The following is a 24,153-nucleotide window of genomic DNA, read 5'->3' on the forward strand; positions in this document are numbered from 1 at the left end:
AAGCATTATTGACTTTGCTTGCTGACTAACTTTTCACATCGAAGGTCGATTGAGCGCAAAACACTGTTCAACCCGTCAGTAGGTCTAGGTTAACCGCAATCCAAGACGGCTCAAGATTCGAGATTGTTTCATAATGGGCGGTCACATTCTTCGTATCCATCGAGCTTAATCTTGTCGATATCTGATGTGCATGTTAATCACTCATATTCACCAGACTTGAAGTAGATGATAGCCTTGGTCGATGCAATCCATATGTGATACATGGTAGAGTAACTAGCGTAGCGATCAGCTGGCTTAGTTATCTACGTTCCATCTTCATGAAGTAAGGCCAATGTTGCTTGATAATAAATCTAGTTGTTGAATTACGTAGAAATCCTCATTCAATTAATAGTTAAGAAATTTACCTCTCGAGTTGCACAGTCCAGATGTTCTAATCAACCTCATCCATCTTCCACTATTTCTTTCCCAGCAGAGCTTCCATCTGATTTCTCAAGTCATCAAACTTCGCCTGCGCAGCAGCATCCATGCCATTGTACTGCTCCTCAGCCACTTGAAAATGCACAGGGCCTCCACTATTGTCCGTATCGCTCTGACCAGTATTAAATGGTCGACCAGGCCATGTGTCGTGGTGTATCAAATTATCATTCCGCACGCCTCTCCTCTGCCCTGCCGTCTTCATTTTTGTCACGGCTTCATAATTCACAAACATACTCCTCCCATCCTCTCCTTTGGGGTTGATGCCAAAGTCAGCCATAATTCGACCGTTGAGGGTACGAGCCTCATAGGCCAAATGTAGACGTATCGCGTACTGCATATCAGGGTCATTGTCATACCAGTCATGTTGCTCCATCTGCTTATAATAACCGGTCTTCTTTGTTTCAAAGTATTCATCCCTCCATCGTTTGTTGGTCGCGACAAGGTTGTCCAGAACGCTGCCATAAGTGCAGATATAATGCGCCTCCTTTGAAATAGATACCGAAGTCCTGTCAACGTTGATGTCGATGTCGGAAAACTCCTCCCTGTACTCCTGTGGATAGGTATGATGGAGCTCCGTACTTCCTGAGATACGGTCAAGTGCATTGCCCATTGCAGATATGCCGACCTCATACCGTGCCTTGGAACCTAGAATGGGATCTGTGCCAGACATTCTGGCTATGGCTCGTTGCTGTTGTCGTTGTAATTTCCTCTCAAACTTCGCTATACCTTCTCTCACTGCCTTATTCTCATCCTCGACACTTCTCTTCCCGTTGTCGTCGGGTGCCGCATACACTTCCCTGGTGCTCTCTTTCTTTGTTTTCTTACCAGATGTTCCCGAAGGATCGTGTGAGTTTACAGGATCGTTATTGACATACACGAAAAGGTTCGGTCCATCCACGTCACCAAGAGGATCTGTAGACGTCCAACGACCCAGCCATGGGCAATAGTAGCGCTGTCCACAGTGGTATAAGCCCGTCTCGCGGTCGTGCTCATACCTTGCGAAACGATATGTCCGAGGCGCTTCGACATTCCCGTACATAGCCGAGTATACCACAGAGCCGAAGGGCGAGTACTCTTCATATGATATGAGCTGAGCTTCCTCGTCAAGTTCCATGTCGCGTCCCGCCTGGAATCGTACCAACGGTGCCTCTCGATTGCTACTGACCTCCACCACAGCCAGAACACCGTCACCCTTGACACGCGTCGTCCACAAGAGAGATCCGTTGCTTTTAGTCTGCATCTCGACTCCACCGAAAAACAATGTATCTCTCTGCTTACGAGGCTCCTCACCAGATTTGGCTGAAGTCTCGGTCACCTTTCGCACACGGTTGCCCGCGTGGTCGTAGACATAGTATGTTCTCTCCGGAGTACCAGCGTTGACGTACTGCGTGGACGAGAAGGAGAGCATATTGTTCATGTTCCAATCGAGCTCCGAGAATTTGGGTAGCGTCGTCATGCAACCTGAGAGCCCGGCACTGCCGTCATACATGTACTTGCCCTCGTTTGTGTCTCCGATTGTCGTCCGACTAAGACGGTTGCTCTTAACGCGGGGATCATCGCTTAGTAAACTCTTCTCATCGTAATGATAATTTCTCGTCCAACTTGTAACCCCTTTGATGTCAGGCGCCTCATGCTTCATCATCAAGATATTGCCCTCGCGATCATAATTATATGTCTCGCGATATTGGTAAAGTAGATTGCCATCGCCACCACCGCGTGATGGGTTCAGTCCGTTCATGGCGTTGTGGGGTGTTAATTGACTGCCGTTTCCAATCTTTCCAGAGAGTTGAGCTCTCCCTGTGGCGATCACCAGAGCACCAGTTGCATTGTATGTGTAGTCCCACTCAGGCTTGACGCGACTTTCACCAAAGTACTTGACTTGTTCAGAGCCGTCGCTAGTAAATATTCGACGCCCTACGTAGTCATAAACGTGTGTCATGTCTTGGAGCAACTCTCTTCTACCCCGGCATGGGCGCGTAGTTCGTTGCGAAATGAGGTTTCTGGTCTCTTCATCGTAAACAAAGTCGGAAACGACTCCATTCCCATAAGTGATAGTTGTAGGCAGCCCGTCAGCTGAAAAGATTGCTCCTGAGAGATAGGACTTCCAGTCGCGATCCTTTACAGAACTGAAATCGACCGAAACGACATGTCCTTGTCGTGAATAACGTCTTCGTGTGTGGTTTCCCTGCTCATCCTTTTCCTCTAGCACTTGACCATAGTTGTCGTAAGAATAAGTATGTGAGTAAACTTCTGTCTCAAGCTTCTGATCAAGCTTCCAATCAACCAGTTGTTTATACTCCTTCGTGAACTGCATTGTCTTCTCTAAGCAGTGACCGCGGATGTTGTAATGGGTATTGATATGAACACCGGCTTGATCTTCCACTTTCCAGACTTGGCCATTCAAGTTCAGGTTGCTGGCATCACCGCACGCCTCTCCGTATGTGATTCGTGAAATGAGCTTTGGAGTCTCTGCGGCCTTGGCAACCAACCTCTCAATCTCTCGTCGTAGGGGATCGTAACGAGTGATGAAAGAGTATCCACGACAATTCCAGGACAGAATCTCCCCTCCCTGAGCATCCATCAAGAGCCATGATTCTCCACAGTCCATGCCTGTGGTCTGTAACTGTCGACCAAGTTTATCATACAGCATCTTTTCTACGGTTCGTTCATACGAGTCAACATCTCGAATCTTATTGCCAGTCACATCGTAAATGGAGCTCCGTGTGTATGTCTTGCCACCGGCTTGTTGAACAGTTCGAACAGGAAGCCCACAGCTGCCCAGGTGAGTAGTAAGGGGAGTATCAGCGTATACCGCCGATTTCTCTGCAGCTCGCTTCTCTTGTGCTGTTCCAAGCTTGCGCTTGTCGTACCAACTTTGATAGTATCGGGAGGATGCGATTCGGCCGAAGAAATGGCCAACATCAGGATCGTCTCGTGCGTTGGACTGAAGTACCATGCTTCCTGCTCCATGTTCAACTGTCGTCCATGGGGTATATACCGTTTTCGACCAAGTGCAATCAGCAGCGAGGGATGCAACACTGCGACCCATTGCGTCGTAAAAGGCAAAGGCAGCGTTTGTTTTCATCAACCTGGATGGAATTGGCGCTGCCGAAGTTGCAAAACGAGGTTGGTATGTACACATGACTTGGCCTTGTGTATCTGAAATGGCGAGGCCAGGTACCAGCCATCGTCTTTCTGAGGTAGTTGGGTCAGTCAAGTGCTGCTCCTGGTACGGCGACCCAAGTCCATTCATGTACGACACGATGACTCGTATCTCAGGACTGCTAGACTCCTTAAATGAAAGGTCCCACGATAGAACAAGTGATAATGCCGGTTCTGGATCGACCGATATTGTTGATGTCTCATTCTGCCGAGACTTCCACCGGGCATATCGATCCCGGCAATTCATAGTCCTGCTTGCAGCATTACCCAAAAGACGCCTCGAGACCTCACCCGTAGGGTCCCTAAGAATGTCGTCTACGTCTTCAGAACTGACGTCTAGGACCATATTCTCGACACTGTCTATCTCTTCTATAACCCCGTCGCGTCTTGTCGAAGCTGCAACAGCAATAGACTCGCCTAGTGGATCCAACAAGACTTGTACACAATTCATATTAGCATCGATGATCTCGACAGGCTGCAAGTGCTCGTAGTTGTTTTTAAACGAGGTCACAGTTCCTATAGCGTCCTCAACTTCTGTAGCCAACAAGAAGTCCTTGTCCATTTTGACCCGTGACGAGTTGCCAAACAGGTCGACGAAGCGTGAAGGGATGTAAAAGGATTTGTATGCCTCTTTGAGCTCTTCCGCTGCCGATGCAGTTTCTGATGAACAGAAAAATGACTGAGACGATGGAGCCCACCAACCGTCGCTGTTGTCTAATTTCACGTATGCGCCCTTGGTTAAAAGAGCTTCGACAGAGTCAGGGATCTTGCAATTGCGTAAGCCTATTTCGACTTTGGCTAGGATGTCTGGTGTAAAGGCCAGAGCGTAGGTCTGATCTAGTAATGAAAACGTCTCGAGCTCGCCTTCGTTGAGTGTTCTCTGGAGAAAAGAGTCTTTGTAAAACGCCCTGTTCTCGCTGCGCAGAGCCTTCCATGTTGTTGAGGACTTTGAAGCTGGTAACCCATGGAAGTCGAGCGCAAGAGCGTCGTCAAATTTGAGGATTCCATTGAATGGAAAATTAAGTATCTCGTGTTCTTGTTGTCTATACGTCGCGGGTTTGCGAAAGTGTTGCTGGTCAGACTCTGACACCATCTTTGTGTACCAATTCTGAGTGTAGGACATGTTTCCAGCCTTTTGGTTCTTGTTGACATCGTCAAATGCAGTGTTCCCAGTACGAGGATACACAATACTTAGGCTTTCCTCAACGTCTCCAAAGTCGTTGGTCTTGAGCACCATATCGTGTGTGACACGTGGATCGCTCATGTCTCTCTCATACACTCGCGAGAATGTCTCACGTGGGAGTATCTGGACTGCAGAATACTTGTTCGTTTCTCGTGCTTGGGAGATCTTGATATGGTATGACACCTCCTTGACAACGTAGGGTAAGTGAGCCTTGGGAGTTCCATCCTGACTATATATCTCGGATCGCACGTTGAGCCCTTTCAATGCGTTCACAAGCTCCGCGGTGTCAGTGTCACAATCCTGCAGACTAGAGAGAACGGCTGGATGGGTCAAAAAGCGCGACTCATCAACTCCAAGGCTTAGACCAACGTTGAACCATGACTTGGTGTGCGTAACGGGAGGCTCATAGGTCTCATTCTCTCCAATAATGATTCTCTCGCTGTGGAACTCTTCTACCATTTCAAAGCCAGCAAATTGCTTCTCAGTTGGGTTGTAGCAACCGTTGTGGTAGATGTATTCGGTGCACTGTCGATTCCCAGTGATGGCATCCTCGACTTGGACCTTTGAGACACATTGAACTGGGAATGGCAATTTGCTTGACCACGGGTGTCCAGTTCTGGCGTCTTCAGAAAAGAACTTGGTGGACGGAGCGTAGTCCACTGATGTTGTCGCACCCCATCCGTTGCTGTAAGACTTCAACAGATGCGGTTTCGTTTCTCCCATGATGTCCAGGTACTTAATCGTGTTTCCGTCAGTCGAAGTATCCGCCCAACAAAGGCAATCAGTCCCCTTGCCGAGCAAATCCAAAGTAAATATCGACACGGGCTTGATAGTCGCCGGGAGATGGGGAAGAAATACCATGTCACTCCATGAATTGCCGGCAAGGTTGTAGTATAATGCTGCTCCCCCTGTTGGGAGAGCGTAGAGGAGATCCATGGTGCCACTACCATCAGTGTCCATGAGTCTAACTCGACTGTGATCAAAGTCGTCCTTGGCAGCAAGGGTTGGTGGGTTTCCCATATCCACGGCAGCGCCAAATGCTCCATAGCCAAGGCTTGGCCAATATCGCACCGACGATACTGAGATCTCAACTAGGTCCGACATGCCGCTACCAGTCATATCTCCAACATAGGTCTGGGCATCTTGGTTTTTGATCAAGCGTGGACAGGACTCCCAATCTTGTCCGCATATGACACGTTGATAGCTGGATAGGCCTTTCTTTCCAAGGTTCTGCTGCCAGATCAAGACTTGGGAGTCATCTGCTGCACAAATGACATCGGGAAGACCGTCACCCGTCAAGTCGATGTCGATAGTGCTCTGCCATATATCCCCGTTGCTTGTTTCTGGAAAGTCGGTGTAGTTCTTCCATGTATCAGAATTGCCTCGTTCATAGTATCCCTCAAGGCGACCATGCTCGTTACGGAGAACGTAGTTGAGATTTCCATTTCGATCCAGGTCCCGGAAAGTTCCACCCGTCATATTGGGCTGTTGTGCAAGTAGAACCGGACCACAGAACTGCGGATCATCGTCACCAGAAATTGACCCGAGGTTGCGTTGATAATAGAGGGCGCCATCTGCAGACCTTGTCAATAGCCCTGGCATGCCCTCTCCGTCTAGGTCTAGCCACTCTGAAACCCTTGCTTCAGATGTAGGAAGTTCGAGTAGGTTAAAAGTCTTTGCTTCTATGAGTTCGATCTCGCTGGCCTCGGGGGAATTTGTATACTCAAATGACCATGGAGGCAGAGACTCTGATCTGTATTTTGGTTTCCCATCTGGGCTGCCTTTGTGGGTCGAGTATCCCGTTAAGATCATGCTGACCAGAACAGACCTCTGCCGAGATTCGTTGTACTGAAGATCTGTCGAGGAGACCAAAGTCTCTGACTCTTTGGTGTGCTCAGGGAAGTGGTGAAACATCAAAACTCGATGGCAAAGACGATAGGTACGGATTTCAAATCCAGGGCGACTCTGCGAAAACACATCTTGACGAACTGGCCAGGAATGAGATTCTTGGGTGGTTGGTCTATGGTTATCATGTTCTCCATAGTCAAAGACGACCTCAAACATCCATTCTGTGGGCCAATCCGATACTTCCCAAGTAGTAAGATCACGGTTTGGCTTTATGTTTCCGTACTTGACTCGTTTGATATATCTCTCACGGCACCTTGTGTCGTCTTCCCGATTTCTTTCCCATACAGGCATGGCTCCAGCAGTATCAGAGACGCCCTCCGAGTCTTCTTCTTTGTATACATACTCAATGGCGTTGCCCGAAGCATCATAAGATCTGCTTAACAGCCAAGAGAAGATCCTCTTTGATGGACCGGATGCGTCAAAGATGCAGCTGCTGTCACTATCACCGTAGATTTGAGTCTCGTTGCTGGATGAGATTGTCTTCCAGTGCACGTCTTCAAGATCATCTGTGCGGGCCCATTTCTCGATTCTTATGTTCCCAGTGTCGACTCGTGGACGATATGTAGTAACAAGAAACTCTCCAAAACGTCCAGATTCATTTCTTGTCTCTTGTATACCACCGCTGGTCAACTTCTTAATAATGTCTCCCCCGGACATGAGAAAATCATCCTCATCGTCCACATATCGCGGTATAGCATTTGTTGTTTTACGGTGGATAGATGGCATTGACATACTCCAACCAAATCCGAATGGTCCATTTCCTAAACCCGAATCATACGAGAGCTTCAGATCGGGTCCATAGCCTCCACGAGTAGGTGAAGTGCGCACAGGGATGGTAAGTGACATGGTGCCATTGGACGGGCTCACTTCGAAGTCCTCGCTGATGGACCTGAACGCTCCGCCGCCTTTGCCTGCGACATTGAATGAGGTACGAAACCCTGGGATTCCTTCACCTAGTGTACGGACTTGTGGGGCAAATGAAGATGATGAGGCTGGAGCCGTGGTGCGATTTCCAGATAGAGTGGCATTGCTTTTTGAGTTGGCAAGGGTTTCGAGTCCTCCTTTGTTCTGTCCAGATGGGAGCGCATGAGGGTCTCCAGGACGATTGAAAAGAGTTGACATGGTTGCGGATAGTTCATAGATCAAATTGTTGTAGAGCGGCTGCAATACAGGGTATGTTTTGTTGGTTGAGCTGTACCTAGGAATAGCAAACGAATGGCTGTCGACAAATAGTAACTATTCTTGTAGCTGCCTGTATTGGAAGATGATATGCTAGTATCAGAAGAGACCGACGCTCCAAGAAAGTTGCATCTACATTTCCAGATATTGCATTTTCGCAAATATCACTATATGTCTAGCATCCAGCCTCGATGCAGAGAGAACCAAAATAGGTAATGGTAGGCCACGTTCTAGTCTCAGACTATTGGGAAACGTACAGGGATGACGGGTAACATCGCGCGCTTAGACCCAAACGATTTAGCGTTCGAGACCCTTGAGACACAACCCTTGCTGCATACCACTATCGAGTCACGAGTTCAACCAGCAAGTTCCCTGCATCAATAGTTCTTTGACCCCGCGCAAGCAGAGTGATATCACGAAAGTACAACTCGTCTAAAATCATCGTATACCTATGGCTAGAACACGGAGTTGGTCTCTTATCGAGTTGCGCACAATATCGGTTGAACTAGGACGAAAGCAATGTTCCAGACCCTAGTCTGTTACATTACACATCCTTGCTTGGTTCTCCACCGTGATTTCTTTTCACCCATGTCGCAAGCTGAAAGACAATTGAGGTTAAACCACCATGGTACTTAACGGTTTCAGAGGAAATAACCGCTGGAAGCATAAGAGACGAAATAAGTAGGTCAGTTTATGCTTCTTAGATCATATCCTTGAGGCTATTTTTTTTGTATACTAAGACTTACGAGGTTAACGTTTCTGCTACTCACAGGAGATGCGAAGCAAGATTGCTCATTGAGGAACATCCACCGCAAGACGATTATGGTTGAAGGAACAAATGGCTTACAACTAGTTAAGATGCACGCTTTAGCGAAAGCAATCGAATAATTGTTTGCAAGAGACATACTGTGTAGTAGCTAGAGGAATGTCCTGATCTACAGTAATGCCCACCAACGTTTACGATTCTGTATCCTTCTTCTTAGCCGCTTCTTCCTCGGCAATTCGGTCTGAAACATCCCATACATCCGTCTTGAACTTGCGAGGAGACACTTCGCGAAGACTAGCCATCTTCCAGTCAATCGCAAAGCTACCCTCTGATAGCTTATACTTATCAATCTTCTTCCAAGATTCGTAAATCTGAATAGCATACTCACCCGGCTCGATTCTACCCTGAAGGTCGAGCGTGAATGTCTGGTTATATGGGATGACAAAACCTTCGGGCGCTGGCATATACTCTTCCTCTTCTTCTTCAGGGGTGAGATTGGCGATAGGGTCGAATGTGATGTCGATAGCCTTTGTCAATGGGTTGACTGAGATAGTTGGTTCCAGGTCCATTGTGGCCCCATCAACATCCTCGTATTGCTCTGGATCAACTACCCATCGACGTTCAAACGCATACACGTTCCCTTTGGGCTTCCTGTCACCTGCGACAGGGGCCTGATGAGTTGGCTTTTGTGGTGGCTTCGGAAGTATACCAGGGGGACTCTGGACTGAGCCACTCAACACAGTGGTATCTGTATCAGGCTGGCTGCTGACGGTCCCAGTCTTGGTGGTTTCCTTTGGAACCTCGCCAACCGGCTCAGGCACTGCGTCCTCTTTCTCATCAGGCTCAGGCACCACGGCCTTCTGCTCTTTCTCCCAGTCATCAGGACCGAAGAGTGTAGCATCCTTCACCCTGCCGTCGACAAGCTTGTTTGGCGTGTACTCAAGACTGATACGGATAAAACCATAGGCTAAATCCTTCTTCAACTTATTTCGATTCGACACAGTGAAAGTGAGACGACCAATTCCCGTATCCTTGTTGTAGTTGAGAGTCTGGTGCCAGTCGAGAGACAGCTCGCCAGTGTGCTTGAGGCCTTCCTGGAACGTGGAAGTATCGGGATCTGGCTTGGAAGGCGGCACCAAGACATGGTCCTTGGGGTCAACGGCTGGGAAATACATTTTCCCGTCGGCATGAGACGGCCTAGAGTTGAAGTGTCAGTATAAACTTATTTGAACAAGTTGAAGGGGTAACTTACGGCTTGAAGTTGACTTTGGTGATGATGTTACCAACAGACGTGAACTTGGGATCCGTGAACTCCAACTCGCCATACCCTGGATAGTTATACTTGCCCGAGTTGCGGAAGCGCTTTTCCAAATTGGCAGAGACGATACCTATGCCAGTGGAGATCATCTTACTGAGCTTGTCAAGCATCCACTGTTTTGAGCCGCGTTCTGGCGTTTCATCCAGGACCGAAATGCAGTCGACAGAAGTGTTGAGGGGCACATTGGTGGACTTGTTGATGCCCTCGATCACTGCCTCCAAGGCCATCAACTTGACCTCTTTGCCGTCTACCTTGACGGTTCTTTCAACTGTCTTGAGCACTATTTGAAATGACCAGCTGGCTGTGTACTTGGTACTGATGGCATTATTAGTCTGGGCTGAACGATGGATTGGAAACCTAATTTGAACTTACTGCTTTCTTTGAAGGTCGGTCTTGACTTCCGGTAGGTATGAGTATGCAATGTAGGTCTCATGGTATACCTTTCCTGTAACCTCCAGTCGATCGCTACCTGCCACCCAACGGACTTCGACACTCGAGTCAGCCCACATGTTGTAGTTGTTGTACATGCAAATCCGGTCTGAGTCTGGATACTTGTAGGTGTGAATGTCGTTTAGGCCATTCGCCTCACTCTTCTTGAACCACATATAATAGTCTCCTTTGGAGTCAGACTTGTGTTCAAACTTGAAGATAGGATCACTAGCTTCTCTTGCGGGCTGGCCTTCGAGTTCACAACCGATGGAACGATTCGACCAAAAGTTGGGCCAGTTAGTCGAGGTATCCCAGCGCCTATCAGGCTTCCCGACTTGAACAAATGTAGCCATACATAGCTCTTGAAGCTGCGGCAGAAGGAAGTCAAGGAGGAAGATGCGATGATGGATAACATAAGAGCCCACGATGCCAGGCTCTGCCAGGTTCCCGCTGTGGCCTAGCTTGAGGTTCTTTGGCAAATTGCGAGCGGCGACCTCATCCACGATCTTGGAGCGGCCGTTCTCAAAGATGGTCGTCTTCCTGCCTGTTGGCCGATCGACTTGTTCGCAGTACAAGAGGCAGTTGTAGTCTCCAGGTGTGAGTTTGCCATAAGGATTGCTGGGATTAATGTAATCATCCGTGTACCGTCCAAGGCTCATGGTGCCTCGGTCTTGGTCGCTTGTCAGGTAGGGGTAGACCTGATTGAAGATGTGGACGGGTCCTAGTCATTGCAATCAGTACTTGACTTTCTGAAGGCAAAACTGGAATAGTGATACTTACGGAAAGTTGGTGCACCAGCTTGTACTAAGTGAGAAAAGAACAGATGTTAACTCTCCAGGCTCCCAATAGTTACACGATGCGGAACAACTTACTTCTCTTTTGTGACAGGTTAAACTTGATACCCATAGTAGCAACCGCATCCTCGCCTTCCTTCGTAGCCCATCCAGAAAGCAGGCCAGGTATGATGTCCTTGTAAAGTTTGTTCTCCTCTCTGTTCAGCCATACCTTGTATGATATGGTCTGCTGGGCGACCGGATCCCACACAGTGCTGGAGTCCTCATCTGGCTTGTACCATCCGGCACTGCCAAGAGCACAGAAGATGCGCTGAACGGAATAGTCTCCAGGAACGAAACCAGGGTACTTGTCCTGCAACTCCTTGCGCCAGCGTTTCTTACGGCGGGCGGCCTCTGGGGTATCTCCGGCAGTCTCTTCATAAGATACCTCATTGACTTTGGTTGGTATAGCAAGAGCCCAGTCATAGATCTTGCGCTCAACGCCATCTATGAAAAGAAATTTGCCGCTCTTGATTCTGAATTTGTTAGGCAAGACCCTATCGACCAACTTAGTAACCAAGACTCACCGAAAGATGTACATGATCTCGGTGGCATTTGTCGTGGCACCATTGATCATGATAGACGGGGCATCAATCACGGCTTCAAATCGGCCTTGCAGACGTGACACATAAGCAATCTCGTTCACTCCTTCAACGGACTTGAATAGTTGCTGGAAGCTTGCGTTGATGACGCCCTGGGACAGAGCAGTAACCTGGTCGAAACCCCGGTTATCCGCTCCATCGGCGGGAGTGCCTGTGTCGAGGGTGACATTATAACGTGTAGACATTGTGTGCAACTCTATCAACAGAGATTGTCTACAGAGGGAGGCTCAGATGAGTTGTGTTTTTCAATAAGTATATGAACATGGCCTTCCTGATGCATCGTATCAACTGCTATCACGCATGACACTTTTATATCACTGTTGCGCATGAAACTACAGCCACACCTCCCTTGGTCGAGTACAGGGTATCTAATTATGGGTCAATATCCTTTCGGAATGTGGGTTATAGCCCGAACTAGAAGAGTGCTTTCGGACCCTTGTTGCGCTAACAGACAGTCTCCAGTGTTGCATTACACTAAGTCACAGTTCAGCCAGCCCTGAGTTAATTATGCAACGAACTTTTATGACCCATGATCAGTCTAGAACATGGGTATCTCTTGGTCGCCTGTTCGGTCTAGGCCCTAGCTCTGATGGTAAGCTATAATCTTCATATTCAGCTTCTCTTCCATATTCGTGTAAGTTATTCAATAGTCCGATGCAGCAAATCAATATTTCGTATCACGCGTCAAAGGAACCACATGCAGGCGTCTCGTTCCGTCCCTCGGCAACATCAGATGCTATTCTTGAACGACCTTGTTCTGGAATGGCCGCCGTTACGAGATGACTGCGAGCTAGTGGTAACTGCACTAGTGAATGACGACCGTAACTAATTTAGTTACATTTGGAGTTGCTTCATTTCGATACATAACTATACCTACTTGATTCAATTACGCAATACATAGTGATAGAGTGAGTTTATACTCAGCGAATTCTCAGCATCATCCATCAATATCTAGATACGTCGCACCGTTGTCATACGTAAGCATTTTGACATGCTATTTACTCTTACAAGAGATTGTCTTACCTATCAACTACTGAGTGTCCGAGCGTTGTGTCACTTTTACCTTTACAATGGCCACCGTTACTGTAGAAGGTCCCTTCTTCAAAGATCTGCTCACACTATCAGCCAAAGTCAATAGTTTACTGGCAGAAGACGGAACTACACTTGCAGCAGCTATTGAAAGCGCGTTGAAGTCTGGTGGTCTGGACTCTGTCAGCACGCGCCGTCTGCTTTTCTTCCAAGGTCTCACAGCAGACGACCAGCTACTGCTATATTTAACGACCAACTACGGGAATGCTGAGCCTTCACGTGCTCGAATTGGTCTTGAGAATTACTTCAATAGCTTTTATGGCTTCAACAAAGACGCCGTGAAGGACTTTCGGTCCCATTTATGGGAGAAAGAACCTTTGGCTGTGCTACTTGCTTCTTTGCGCCAAACTAAGCTATTGACCACTGTTTGGATTGAACTGAAGCCTCAAATCGATACAGTCCTCCAACTGTGCGTGGATAAAGAACTTTCGCTGTCTTCACCTGAAGTTCACACCCGTGTGAAAGAATTGGATGTCACAAGACCGAAGACAGAGGTAAAGAAGGATGTGAAGGGGAAAGCGGTCGCTGTCCCTGGCTTGCGTGATGCAATTCTAGCCCTACAGCGCCTTCACTGTCTTGTCATCGATCCGATGCATCTAGAAGTGCTACTTAGAGAAGGATGGCATTCCGCGCATGATATTGCCATTCTACCTCGTGGAGTATTCCTTTCAGTCATCGAAAAAGCAGCCAAAAACCAGGACCCTATATTCAACATCGACGAAGAATCTGCATCACGTATTCACGATCATGCCATCACCATTGACTGCCGAAACCAGGAAACATGGGTCAAGATTCTTGACGGGCTCAAAAGAGACTTTACAATCGTTGTACCGCAGTCGCGTCCCGAAGACGAAGCTGAGAAGAAACGGAAGCAAGAGGAGATTGAGAAACAAGCAAGGAAAGACGGCGCCAACAAGGAAGCTCCCAGAGTCGACGTTCTTGCGCACAAAAACTACAACATGTCTACCATCTTTGACTTACAGACTTCCAGCTGCGAAGAGTGCTGCTCCGTTACAGGGCCGGCTGCCTACTTTGTTGACCTACTCAATTTTCTCAAGGCGAGTCCTTGTACTGGCCCTGGAAGCAAGTTTACCACTTTGTTTCAAGCTTTGATGCACCGCCGTCCAGATCTACAGGACTTGGAGCTGTCATGTGCAAACTCAAAGAACATGGTGCCCTACATCTCCATCGTCAACGAGACACTAGAGTCCTTCATTGCATCTCTCAGCGAACACGATGATGACGACAAATATGTTGCTACTGTCCTGGCTGTCAATGAACAAGAAGCACCAGGGTCTTATTCAGGATCAACACAGGACACTAGGTTGACAGCCGCCAAGTCTCTCGACGGTGTCATGTCTCCTTTGAATGTGTTTCCACACAACCAAGGTCTCCAGGCGGTCAAAACATATTTGTATTCCATCGGAATCACCGGGACAGAAGTCTTGAAAACCTTTAGATCCGAAGCGAGGCTCTTGGAAGCGGTGATAGGACCTTTACCCAGTGACAAAGGCACTCGCGCAACACTTCTCTCTGAAGCAGGAGTGATCTTGGATCGTGCAACCGTTGCTGCATCACTGAATCTTTTGCCGCTAGATTTAGCAGCCATTGCGGAAGAGAAGATTTACACGCCACATGCAATGAGGAGCATGATGGGAATGCGACAGAAACGAGGCAAGTCTCTCTTATCGGAGCTCGAGGTCCCAGAAACTTGCCGAAACTGGGGCTATTCGAGTACGAGCGACATGGTTGATACCGATGAGCGAGCAAAAACTGGACTCTGCTTCATCAGGTCTCAGTTTATGCCGCGTTCAGGGCTGTCATTTGAAGAAATCCTCCAGCTTCTCAAAAGCCTGTACTTTGGTGGCCGTCTTGTCATAACAAATGCAGACAAGACGAAAGCGTTTACGGGACAAATTTCCGAGATGCGTCTACAGGCTCTCAATACGGCGGTTACTGCACCTAAAGAGACGGCAGTCGGGCCGTTGACTGATCAGCTCTGCCACGAGATCCAAGCCTTTATCAGACTAAAGAATCGCCTTGGATGGAGCATCAAAGAGCTTGATGGGGCCTTGTCGGCTATCTTCCAGAGCCAGGTGGCTTCAGGCGTTATACGTACTCCTGATGGTACCCGAGGCATCTCTTTTGGGGTGTTGCAAGATCTTTCCATGGCAAAGAGCCTCGCTGAATCTGCGAATATGCCGATAGACGCTATACTTGTTCTCTGGGCACCGCTTAACACAGAAAGCCCTCTCTTCAGTCGTGTCTTTGGTGGCCCACGCAATATGTCTTCGGATAACATCTTCACCACGCTCAGCAACCGTGTGTCATTAATCAAGAACCATCTCCCTGCTCTAATGACCGCTATGGGGCAAAGTCAGGATCAATTGAACTGTCTAATGCGAGCCGCCAATATTGACAATGCCAAAGACAAGCTCACGATGGATGTCCTTACCAAACTGTATCGACACTCGACTATGAGCCGCATACTCAAAGCCACACCCATGGAGTACTTGGAACTTCTGTCTCTTCTTCCCGTGGGACTTGACGTGTTACAAGACCCTACGACGACAATGTCATTTGTCAAGAAGTGGTGTCAGCTTGTCGACAGCCGCTGGTCTCCGCAAGAGATCATCATGGCAATACGTCCAACTCCCGTAACTAGTATCTCAGACAACTACACCAATGTGACTGACGCGCTCTTCCTGTCCTCGTCCATAATTGAGGAAATGGAAGCAATGCAGCTGCTCTGGCAAGATCCTGTCCGTGACATGGTTGTACGACACGAGGATATCGTTCAGATTTGTGGAGAGCTCTATGACGCGACAGCAGCTGCTTCAATTGTACAGTTCATCGAAGGAACTCAGTCAACTGAAGCAAGAATCCCTTTGTCCAAGCCTCTCGCTACCTCCCTCATGACCATCAAAATATTGCCGTCAAACATAACGTTAACCGTTGAACTTGGATCGAAGACAAAGCCAGGTGTACTTGTTCTATCCCTCGTTGGCGTCCTCTCGAGCGAAAACCGATTGATGATCGAAACGCTTATCAAGAACAGAGACAGTGAGCTACAAAGTCCAGCATCTACGCTTGACACACAACTCCAGAAGGACTTGGACGAGCTATTTGGTGACTTGGAGGTGCGCTCTAGCGGTGCCAGGAAGATATTGGAAGATAGGTTGCTCAATACCCTTCCAGCTAATCAACGTGAGGAACTCGGGTCACTGTTCCAGAGTGATATTAGAGATGGCACCAGCACGATGCCACTGGATGAGGCATTGATTCAAGCCGAAATGGCGGTCAAGAAACGTCGAAGCGCTTTCATTCTGGCCGCTCTGCCTGTATTGCGCGCACAACTGGTAGAGAGGTCCTTGATTGGGGCAATCGGAAAGGCCGTCTCTGGCCTTGATCCGTCAGTCCTTGCTATGCTAGGCACACAGATTTTCAAGCAACATGACAAGAGTGCAGCCAAGGTCGTGGAAGATGTTTGCAGCGACTACGTCTCTAACAAGTGGACATCCGAAGTCTCTACAGCGTTTTTCTGTCCTGCAGCCTCGGATACTTATCAGTTTCATTTCACGCCACCACAGCATGATGAGAAAGATGGTCAAGATACTACTGTAGCATTGTTTTCGGTCAACGGAGTCGAAATCCCAGTGCTTAAAGCTGGTGATGGTCTCGGCTGGCAATCAGTTCCAACACTCCTTGCAACTGGCAAACCGTATCTGTTGAGCTCATCGACAAGTCTTGGACATGCTCAGTGGACGACCAAGCAATCAACACAGCCCCAGGACTTTGTGAAATCAACTTTAATCCCTGCCGATATCGTCACATCCGTCTCCAACGAGCTACTGACAGTCGTTCATTTTGCGCAACTTATGAAGAAGCTAAACTTGGGTCTTGAAGAGTTCAAGTATCTCAGTTCCGATTCCAACTCCCCTATGCAAGTCGATCTGAACAGATTGACCATTGATGGTCTCTGTCAGCTAGAGACGTATTGCACCCTCAGAGACTCGGTATCTAGTGGTCCCGACGCCCTTATTGGCTTTTTCGCTTGGTTAGGTAGCGGCCAAGATGACGGAAAGACTTCCTTGGCCACACGTCTGGCAGCCGCAACCAGATGGGACCAGCTTCAGTTGAGTACGGCTTTAGAGCTCAAGTATCCTGGCCTGACCGAAAAGGACATTGTTGACCGCTTTGCGTCCTCTCTCGATGAGCTCTGCTCCCTGCGCGACGTCATAACACTTTCCGGCCATCTGGGCGGCGCCTCGGGACGTCGAGCGGCCCAGCCGTTGTTGGTTCTGTACAAAGTCGCTGTACCTGCCCCTCCCACCGAAACCGACTGGGACATGGAAACTGCTGCGGCACTTGAACTTTGTCTCGGACCTGGACAAGCTGCACAGTGCAGGGGAGAGTTACGCGAGACGCAGCGGACAGCATATGTGCAGTTTCTGTTGCAGCGGAAGTACATCCAAAGATTGGGCATAACAGATGCGGATGGGCTGTTTGCACATTTCATGCTAGATGTCCAGATGGGATCTCAGCTCGAGATTACTCGGATGAAGGCAGCTATCTCTACTGTGCAGCTGTTTGTTCAGCGCGTTCTTCTAGGTCTCGAGGCACCAAGTGGTGTTCTTGATGCCCGTATCGACCGGGACAAGTGGACATGGATGCAGCGCCATAATATCTGGCAAGCAACAAGAAAAGCATTCCTTTACCCAGAGAATTGGATAGACCCGAGCCTACGAGACGACAAGACTCCATTGTTTGAGGCATATGAGTCAGCCATCATGTCCAAGGACCTGAGCTGGGATTCTTTCTCTCAGTCGATGAAGGACTATGTACAATCACTTCTAGGAATTGCCGATCTTTCGATTGAGGCATATCTACGGGACCTGCGACCTGATGAAGTCGAGATTTACCATTTCTTCGGCCGAACTCGAAGCGCACCTTTTGAGTTCTACTACCGAGCAATGCAAATTGTCAAGTCGGGATCTGGCGAAGGACTCGTCTTCTGGTCACCTTGGTCCAAGGTGGGGGTAGAAGCTCCTACATACGACACAGATTGGAATGGAAAGACACTTGACAAGGGAGGATGTTACCTTGTTCCTGTCGTTCGAAACAAGCGTCTTTTTCTATACCTACCACAGCTCATGGCTAAGCCCGTGGCCCCAACGCCCAACATGACTATGGAGGATATGGCCAAGAAAGTCCCTGTCACAACTGGGGCATATACCTGGGAAGTACGCATGGGATGGACTGAGCTGGTAGATGGACAGTGGACACCTAAGCGGGTACTTCAAACACCTTTAGTCGTCAACTGGATTCCCCCGATCACAGAAAAGCCGACTGATATAGAGGGCCTACCGTCAGTAGACAAGTTCATCTTTAGTGCCGAAACAACCGGTCCAGATGTCAAAATCCAAGTTGGGTATCGAGGCACAAGAGACGGCATGCTTCATTACATTGGCAGATTTGACGTTATTGATGAACGTATCGAGACCATCAAAGCTACCAGCCAGACGGACAAACTCGGCAAAGCCTTGGATACCTCGTTTCACAAGCTCACATGGGAAGCGGAGCCGAACATCAAGGATACCATGGGACAGGCTGGAGAGCTCAAGGAGCCTGACAGCTCGATGTACTCCATGCTGACAAAGGCCGAGGAGACACCACTCTTGGCAATAGGAAAGCGTGATTATAAGCGTAACCTGACATGGACACTGTCCTACGCAGACAAGACCAACAATACCAGCAAAACAGCAGGTCTCGTGGTAGATGAGCGGAGAGGGGGTGCTGACGGTACTACTTTCTTCATGTACCCCTATCAAACTCCTGAGGATAAGAAGAAGAAGACGGCGCCGCTTGCTACAAATCTCATGTACGACCAATCCAGAGAGGAAATCGTCGAACACTCTACTGCGCGCGAGATGATGGAAGCAGTCTGTCAAACCGACGGTCTGAACATGCTTTTTGACACAATGGACACCAATCTAACCAAGAACCACGACTATGGTAAAGCCGTGGTCCGCTCCGACATGAGCAACTACCATGAGCTTACGACCCCCTACGCCATCTACAACTGGGAGCTGGGTCTGCACGCTGTCCTCCTAGCTATCGATCGTTTCTACGCCACGCAGCAGTTCGAGCTCGCCCTCAAGGCCGCCCGGCTTATCTTTGACCCCACCACCAACCCGCCGGCCGGCTGCTCGGCGGACGAGGCGGCGGCGGCTTGCTGGAGGTTCCGGCCGTTCCGGGACTTGGCGGAGAACAAGATCGGCATGGTAGATATTTTCAAGGGCTGGCCCTCGGACGGGAACCTTGAGATCGCAGTGTCGGAGCGCCGTAGTAATCCTTCCACGGTACATTCAACAGCGCGCGGACGGCCTCAGGCTTATATGAAGTGGGTCGTCATGAAGTACATTGAGATACTGATCTCTGCTGGTGATGAGTACTTCAGACAAGGAAGTATGGAGACTCTACCTTTGGCAATTCATCACTATGTCGAGGCCGCTCATGTCCTTGGTCCGGATCCTCCACGAGTACCACAGCTGGCCAAGTCTGTGGTCAAGACGTACCGCGAGATAGGATCCCCCGAGCACAAGGTTGATCTCGAACTCGCGTTCCCTTTCCTCTGCGAGATTGAGAGACGAGGTAGTAAGAAAGCAGACGGCGATAGCCGCCGTAGATCACCTCTGCTGTGCATTCTCACCACGACCTACTTCAGTCTGCCCCCAAACCCGAAGTACGCCAGCTTGCGAGTCCTAGTTCAGGATAGGCTCTACAAGGCTCGGAACAACCTCGACATCAATGGACGTCCCATAGTTTATTCTATGTCCGAGCCCTTTATTGATCCTGGTGACGCAATGAGGGCGCTGGCACAAGGCGGTGCTGGAGCGGTTGGGTCACTCATGAATGATAGCGACAGTCCAATGCCGTACCAACGATTTTCCTTTCTCATCGGCAAAGCTCTTGAGCTATGCAATGAGCTGCGGAGTATGGGGGAGCAATTCCTTTCAGTCCGCGAGAGACATGATGCCGAGTCTTTGGCACAATTGAAGAACCGTCAAGATTCCATGAGACAGAAGATGATACTTGACGTCAGGTTGTCACAGACGGAGGAGATTCTCAAGACCATTGAATCACTGCAACAGAGTCGGGCGTCTACTGTGTCACAGCTTGAGTACTATCTCCGCCTCACGGGTGATTCACTTGATCTTATTCCTGGTGACGAGAAAGCTGAGTGGCAGGACATCCGACAGGACATCGCGACTCCGATTAGTGACGACCTTCGAATGAGTCCGTTTGAAACGATGGAGCTTGCTTCAGCAGCTGTAGCTTCCACGCTGAATGTTGCAGCAGCTGGTATGGATACGCTAGCTGGTTTCCTCAAAGCTTTTCCAAACGTGACGACAAATGCTCAGCCTATGGGTTGTGGTGTCACCGTCAAAGCTGACGCAAGCAATGCGGCTCAATTGACGTTGGGTTTGGCATCAGCTACAAAGACATATGCTCTCATCGCATCGGAAGCTGGATCAATGTCTGCCCGAATCGGAGGTCTAACCAAGCAGCTACAAGAACGTCGTATGCAAGCCAATATCAGAGGACGCGAGATCAAGAATCTTGATAAGCAAATCGAGATTCAGCGTAAAAGGCTGGACATCAATGCCAAGGAGATCCTTGCTCAGAGGAGTGAGGTTGAGTATGCCAGTGAGACCGAGGTTTGGTATCGCAGCAAGTACACAAACGCCAAACTTTACTCATGGCTGGAGGGATCAGTTCGTTCTATACATTACGACCTTTATGGCCTCGCATCTGATATGTGCCGTCGCGCAGAGAGAGCGTTTCGTTTCGAGCGAGGTCATCAAGCATCTGCGGCATTTCTTCGTACTGGTGGCTACTGGGACAACAGTCGAGATGGTTTACTTGCGGCTCAGCAACTAGCCTTGGACCTGCGACGTATGGAAGCAGCATATCTTCACAAACCGGGTCATGACTGGGAACTATCAAAGAATATTTCTCTGCGCAAGACGAACCCCCATGCTCTCCTCACGCTACGAGAGAAAGGTACGACAACTTTTAGTATCCCAGAATTACTGTTTGATCTGGATTTCCCTGGACACTATATGCGGCGTCTCAAGTCTGTGGCCGTGACAATTCCTTGCGTTATTGGTCCTTATACCACCTTAGCCGCGACATTGTCACTCACGCAACACACATACCGTGTATCTGCAGCTGCACAATCTGGTGATGACTATCTGCTAGCAAACTCCTCAGACGGTTCGTTCAGAACCGATCCCATCCCCATCTCTGCTGTTGCCACATCACATGCCGTACAAGATACAGGCTCGTTCGACTTTGGCTTCAACCAAAGTAATATTGCGAATACCGACTACGGTCCGTTCGAGGGTGCCGGCGCCATCAGCAACTGGAAACTCGAACTACCACCAAAGACAACTCAGCCATTTGATTACTCGACCATCTCTGACGTGGTACTTCATATCAAGTATACTTCTATTGACGGTGGGCCTATCCTTAAGCGTTCCGCCTCCGATGCGGTGAAACAGCAGTGCGCGCGTACAGATAGTCTGGGAGTTCACGACGGTCTTTGGGGCTTTGTTGAGGTGCGCAATGAGGCAACAAACCAATGGTTCAAATTCAGTTCCACACTATCCCAAACGGCTTTGGATCGCACCGCAACACTTGATCTTGGCCCAGCAATCACGTCACGATTACCCTTCTGGACGAAGAATCGGGATGTCAAGATCGAAACTATGACCCTTGCAATTACAGGTGCTGATGCCGGCTTGGCTAAAGACTTATCAATCCCTGCATTGGGATCGAGTGATTGGGATTGTACAACTTTAGGTGACATGGCTCTGCTGAGTAAAGCTGGTCTAGGAGATGCAGTATCTTTGAAGCAAGAGGAAGGTCAGTGGCAACTGAAGTTGGTAAGAGACAAGGAGGTGGCTTGTGATATTAAGGATATTGTGATGTACTTTCGTTATGTAGTTCTTTAGGTACATAATAAGGCATATGCCTTTTCTAGTTATACAAGAGTATCACTTATCGCCATTATGAGTACAATGGATATGTATGTATCCAAAGAGGTTGCCAACTTCTATTGTCTAAAGAAAGGACTATTAGCTCTACCTTTATTAAAGAGTGGATTTCAGAGGCGTCTACCTAGACAATTTGCATTTTACTCAGAGAACCATCTGAGCTAACACAGTTTTCTCTCACAGAAGTCGTGTCGTATAGATCGTTATTCTATTTTACATGCTCCTCATGGTACCAGAAGAATTGACCGCTGGGAGCATAAGAGATAAAAATATTAGGGCAGCTTATGCCACTTAGACTACTTATTTCTTTACCCTAAACCTTACGAGGCTAACTTTTGTGCTGCCCACTGGATACTGTTAGCAGTCATCTCGCTAAAACATGGGAAAAGAGGATTTCACGATATTTGATCAAGCAGCCACGCACGTGACTCTAGTGCCACATCTGCTGACATAGTCTGCTGAGGTGTCAGTGTGCAAATTGTGGCATTAACTTGCCTCGGAAACATTACCTCTCTATGATGGGAGCCAGGTACATCAGTGAATGAAGCACTAGAAGGACAAGGTACTGGCTCTAATGACTGCGATATTTATGTGAAGAATTAATACCGACTTGTCTTTGGCAGTTGTCCATGTAAGTCAAGTTCACAGAATGTTTGTTAACATAACGTTGGGATACGGTGATAGGCAAAATATCATTCACTGATAGACATGGCCTTACCACGGAATTTTCGGACTACACTGGCTTGATGTGCACTTATATCATGAGCTGCTAGAGTGAATTATTAGCTATACTTGCCAATGAGCCGTTATCTATACTGACTCTATGTTGGAACATAAGAATTGTGAGACTTCATCGAAAGTCTCACCAAAACTATCTTGTTACCCTAGATGACTCATTTTGGTTAGACTAATTAAGCGTTAATCCTTGTCGGTACATCGGTTGTTAGTCTCAGCACAGTCTAATTGGATGGTTTTGCCACAACCCCAGTAAGTTCAACATGGGGTCTTGCAAGGGTTACCGTATCAACTTGCAATGTTTGGTAGCTAAGTGGAGCACTAATAAGCTAACCGAAGTGGCATCCCAAGGGGAAAGGAGTTACGGAATAATATCAGAAAGTCAAAAGAGTTGGGAAAAATAAACATTTTAAAAGACCATATGGACAGTTGGGTCTACTAACAGGTGTAAAGTGCAACGCTTATTATCGTCTATTAAATAGTCTTTAAATATGTTAGAGTTATGAAATATTTCGATTTTCATCCTGCCCTCAAATATCCAGAATAAATTTAAGATCCTAAAATGCCAAATTAGCAATAGATCAGGTAGACCCTTGGGAAAGCAAGTTTATTACCTCCAAAGTACCAGATACTCCATCTCTCGAGTTTCCATCGATTGTGAATCTCACAAGGTCTCTCTTCTTTTTCTGTAGCGCCAGGATTCTCTACAAGATATTAGCTCTCAACACAAGTTCCGAATGCGGCTGAAAACGTTAAAATCTTACCTCTTCCACGGTGTTCTTCATTATGTATCTAAACACTTTGACACTCTTCGACTGACCCATTCGAAGGGCTCTAGCAATAGCTTGCTCCTCGACTGAAGGGTTCCACTGTGGCTCAATGATGTGAACCTGTGTTGCAACTGTGAGGGTAAGTCTGTATGTCCGTTAGCTCAAGTCCAATTATCTGGGTGACACTTGACTAACCCAACTGCCCCGGTTTGCATAGTGATGAGAAGAACGGAGATGGTAGGGTCATTTTTGAACTCGTTTAGAACCCTTAGTCTTTCATCATTTCCTAAACTGCCGTCAATGCGCCTTAGAGCGACTCCTCTATCTACCAACAGCGTTTGCAGTAGATTGAGGGTTGTTGTCCAGTACGAAAAAACAAGGCTTACTCAGTTAGTACTGTTACAAAGAATAAGGCTGTGGTTGAGTTGGAAGACCACATACCTCTTAGAACGAAGACAAATGTTATCGGCTACAGATTGAAGTTTCGTGGACAGTCCTGAATGGAGCCTTACGGGCTCTCTATGCAATGTGTTAGTATACAAACTTTTTCTGTCAAAGGCTGGACTCTTATACACGAGGGAGGACAGCTGAACTGATTGGCTTCGACTGTCTAAGTGACTAGACTAAGTCACCGCCTTGC

The 24,153-nt window shown here is 48.2% G+C and overlaps 4 protein-coding genes across 4 annotated transcripts; 1 reads left to right on the forward strand and 3 right to left on the reverse strand.

The window, feature by feature from the left end:
- Positions 1–454: 454 nt before the first annotated feature.
- FPSE_12196 (uncharacterized protein) lies at positions 455–7,852 on the reverse strand (the record flags this gene model as incomplete). Its single annotated transcript, XM_009265313.1, has 1 exon — positions 455–7,852. The coding sequence occupies one exon, from the start codon at positions 7,850–7,852 to the stop codon at positions 455–457; it is 7,398 nt and encodes a 2,465-aa protein (XP_009263588.1).
- A 1,014-nt stretch (positions 7,853–8,866) lies between these two features.
- On the reverse strand, positions 8,867–12,042 carry FPSE_12195 (uncharacterized protein; the record flags this gene model as incomplete). Its single annotated transcript, XM_009265312.1, has 6 exons — positions 8,867–9,872; positions 9,928–10,308; positions 10,366–11,143; positions 11,203–11,226; positions 11,295–11,731; positions 11,783–12,042. 6 exons carry the CDS (start codon positions 12,040–12,042, stop codon positions 8,867–8,869), a joined length of 2,886 nt encoding a protein of 961 aa, XP_009263587.1.
- Positions 12,043–12,927: 885 nt separating this feature from the next.
- FPSE_12194 (uncharacterized protein) lies at positions 12,928–21,966 on the forward strand (the record flags this gene model as incomplete). Its single annotated transcript, XM_009265311.1, has 1 exon — positions 12,928–21,966. The coding sequence occupies one exon, from the start codon at positions 12,928–12,930 to the stop codon at positions 21,964–21,966; it is 9,039 nt and encodes a 3,012-aa protein (XP_009263586.1).
- Positions 21,967–23,217: 1,251 nt separating this feature from the next.
- FPSE_12193 (uncharacterized protein) lies at positions 23,218–24,032 on the reverse strand (the record flags this gene model as incomplete). Its single annotated transcript, XM_009265310.1, has 6 exons — positions 23,218–23,226; positions 23,358–23,447; positions 23,508–23,658; positions 23,709–23,838; positions 23,955–23,982; positions 24,026–24,032. Coding segments are annotated over 6 exons (415 nt in total), but the record flags the coding sequence as incomplete, so codon positions are not given.
- Positions 24,033–24,153: the final 121 nt, after the last annotated feature.

This window comes from Fusarium pseudograminearum, chromosome 1, assembly GCF_000303195.2.
Source record: "Fusarium pseudograminearum CS3096 chromosome 1, whole genome shotgun sequence".
NCBI classification, from domain to species: Eukaryota; Fungi; Ascomycota; class Sordariomycetes; order Hypocreales; family Nectriaceae; genus Fusarium; species Fusarium pseudograminearum.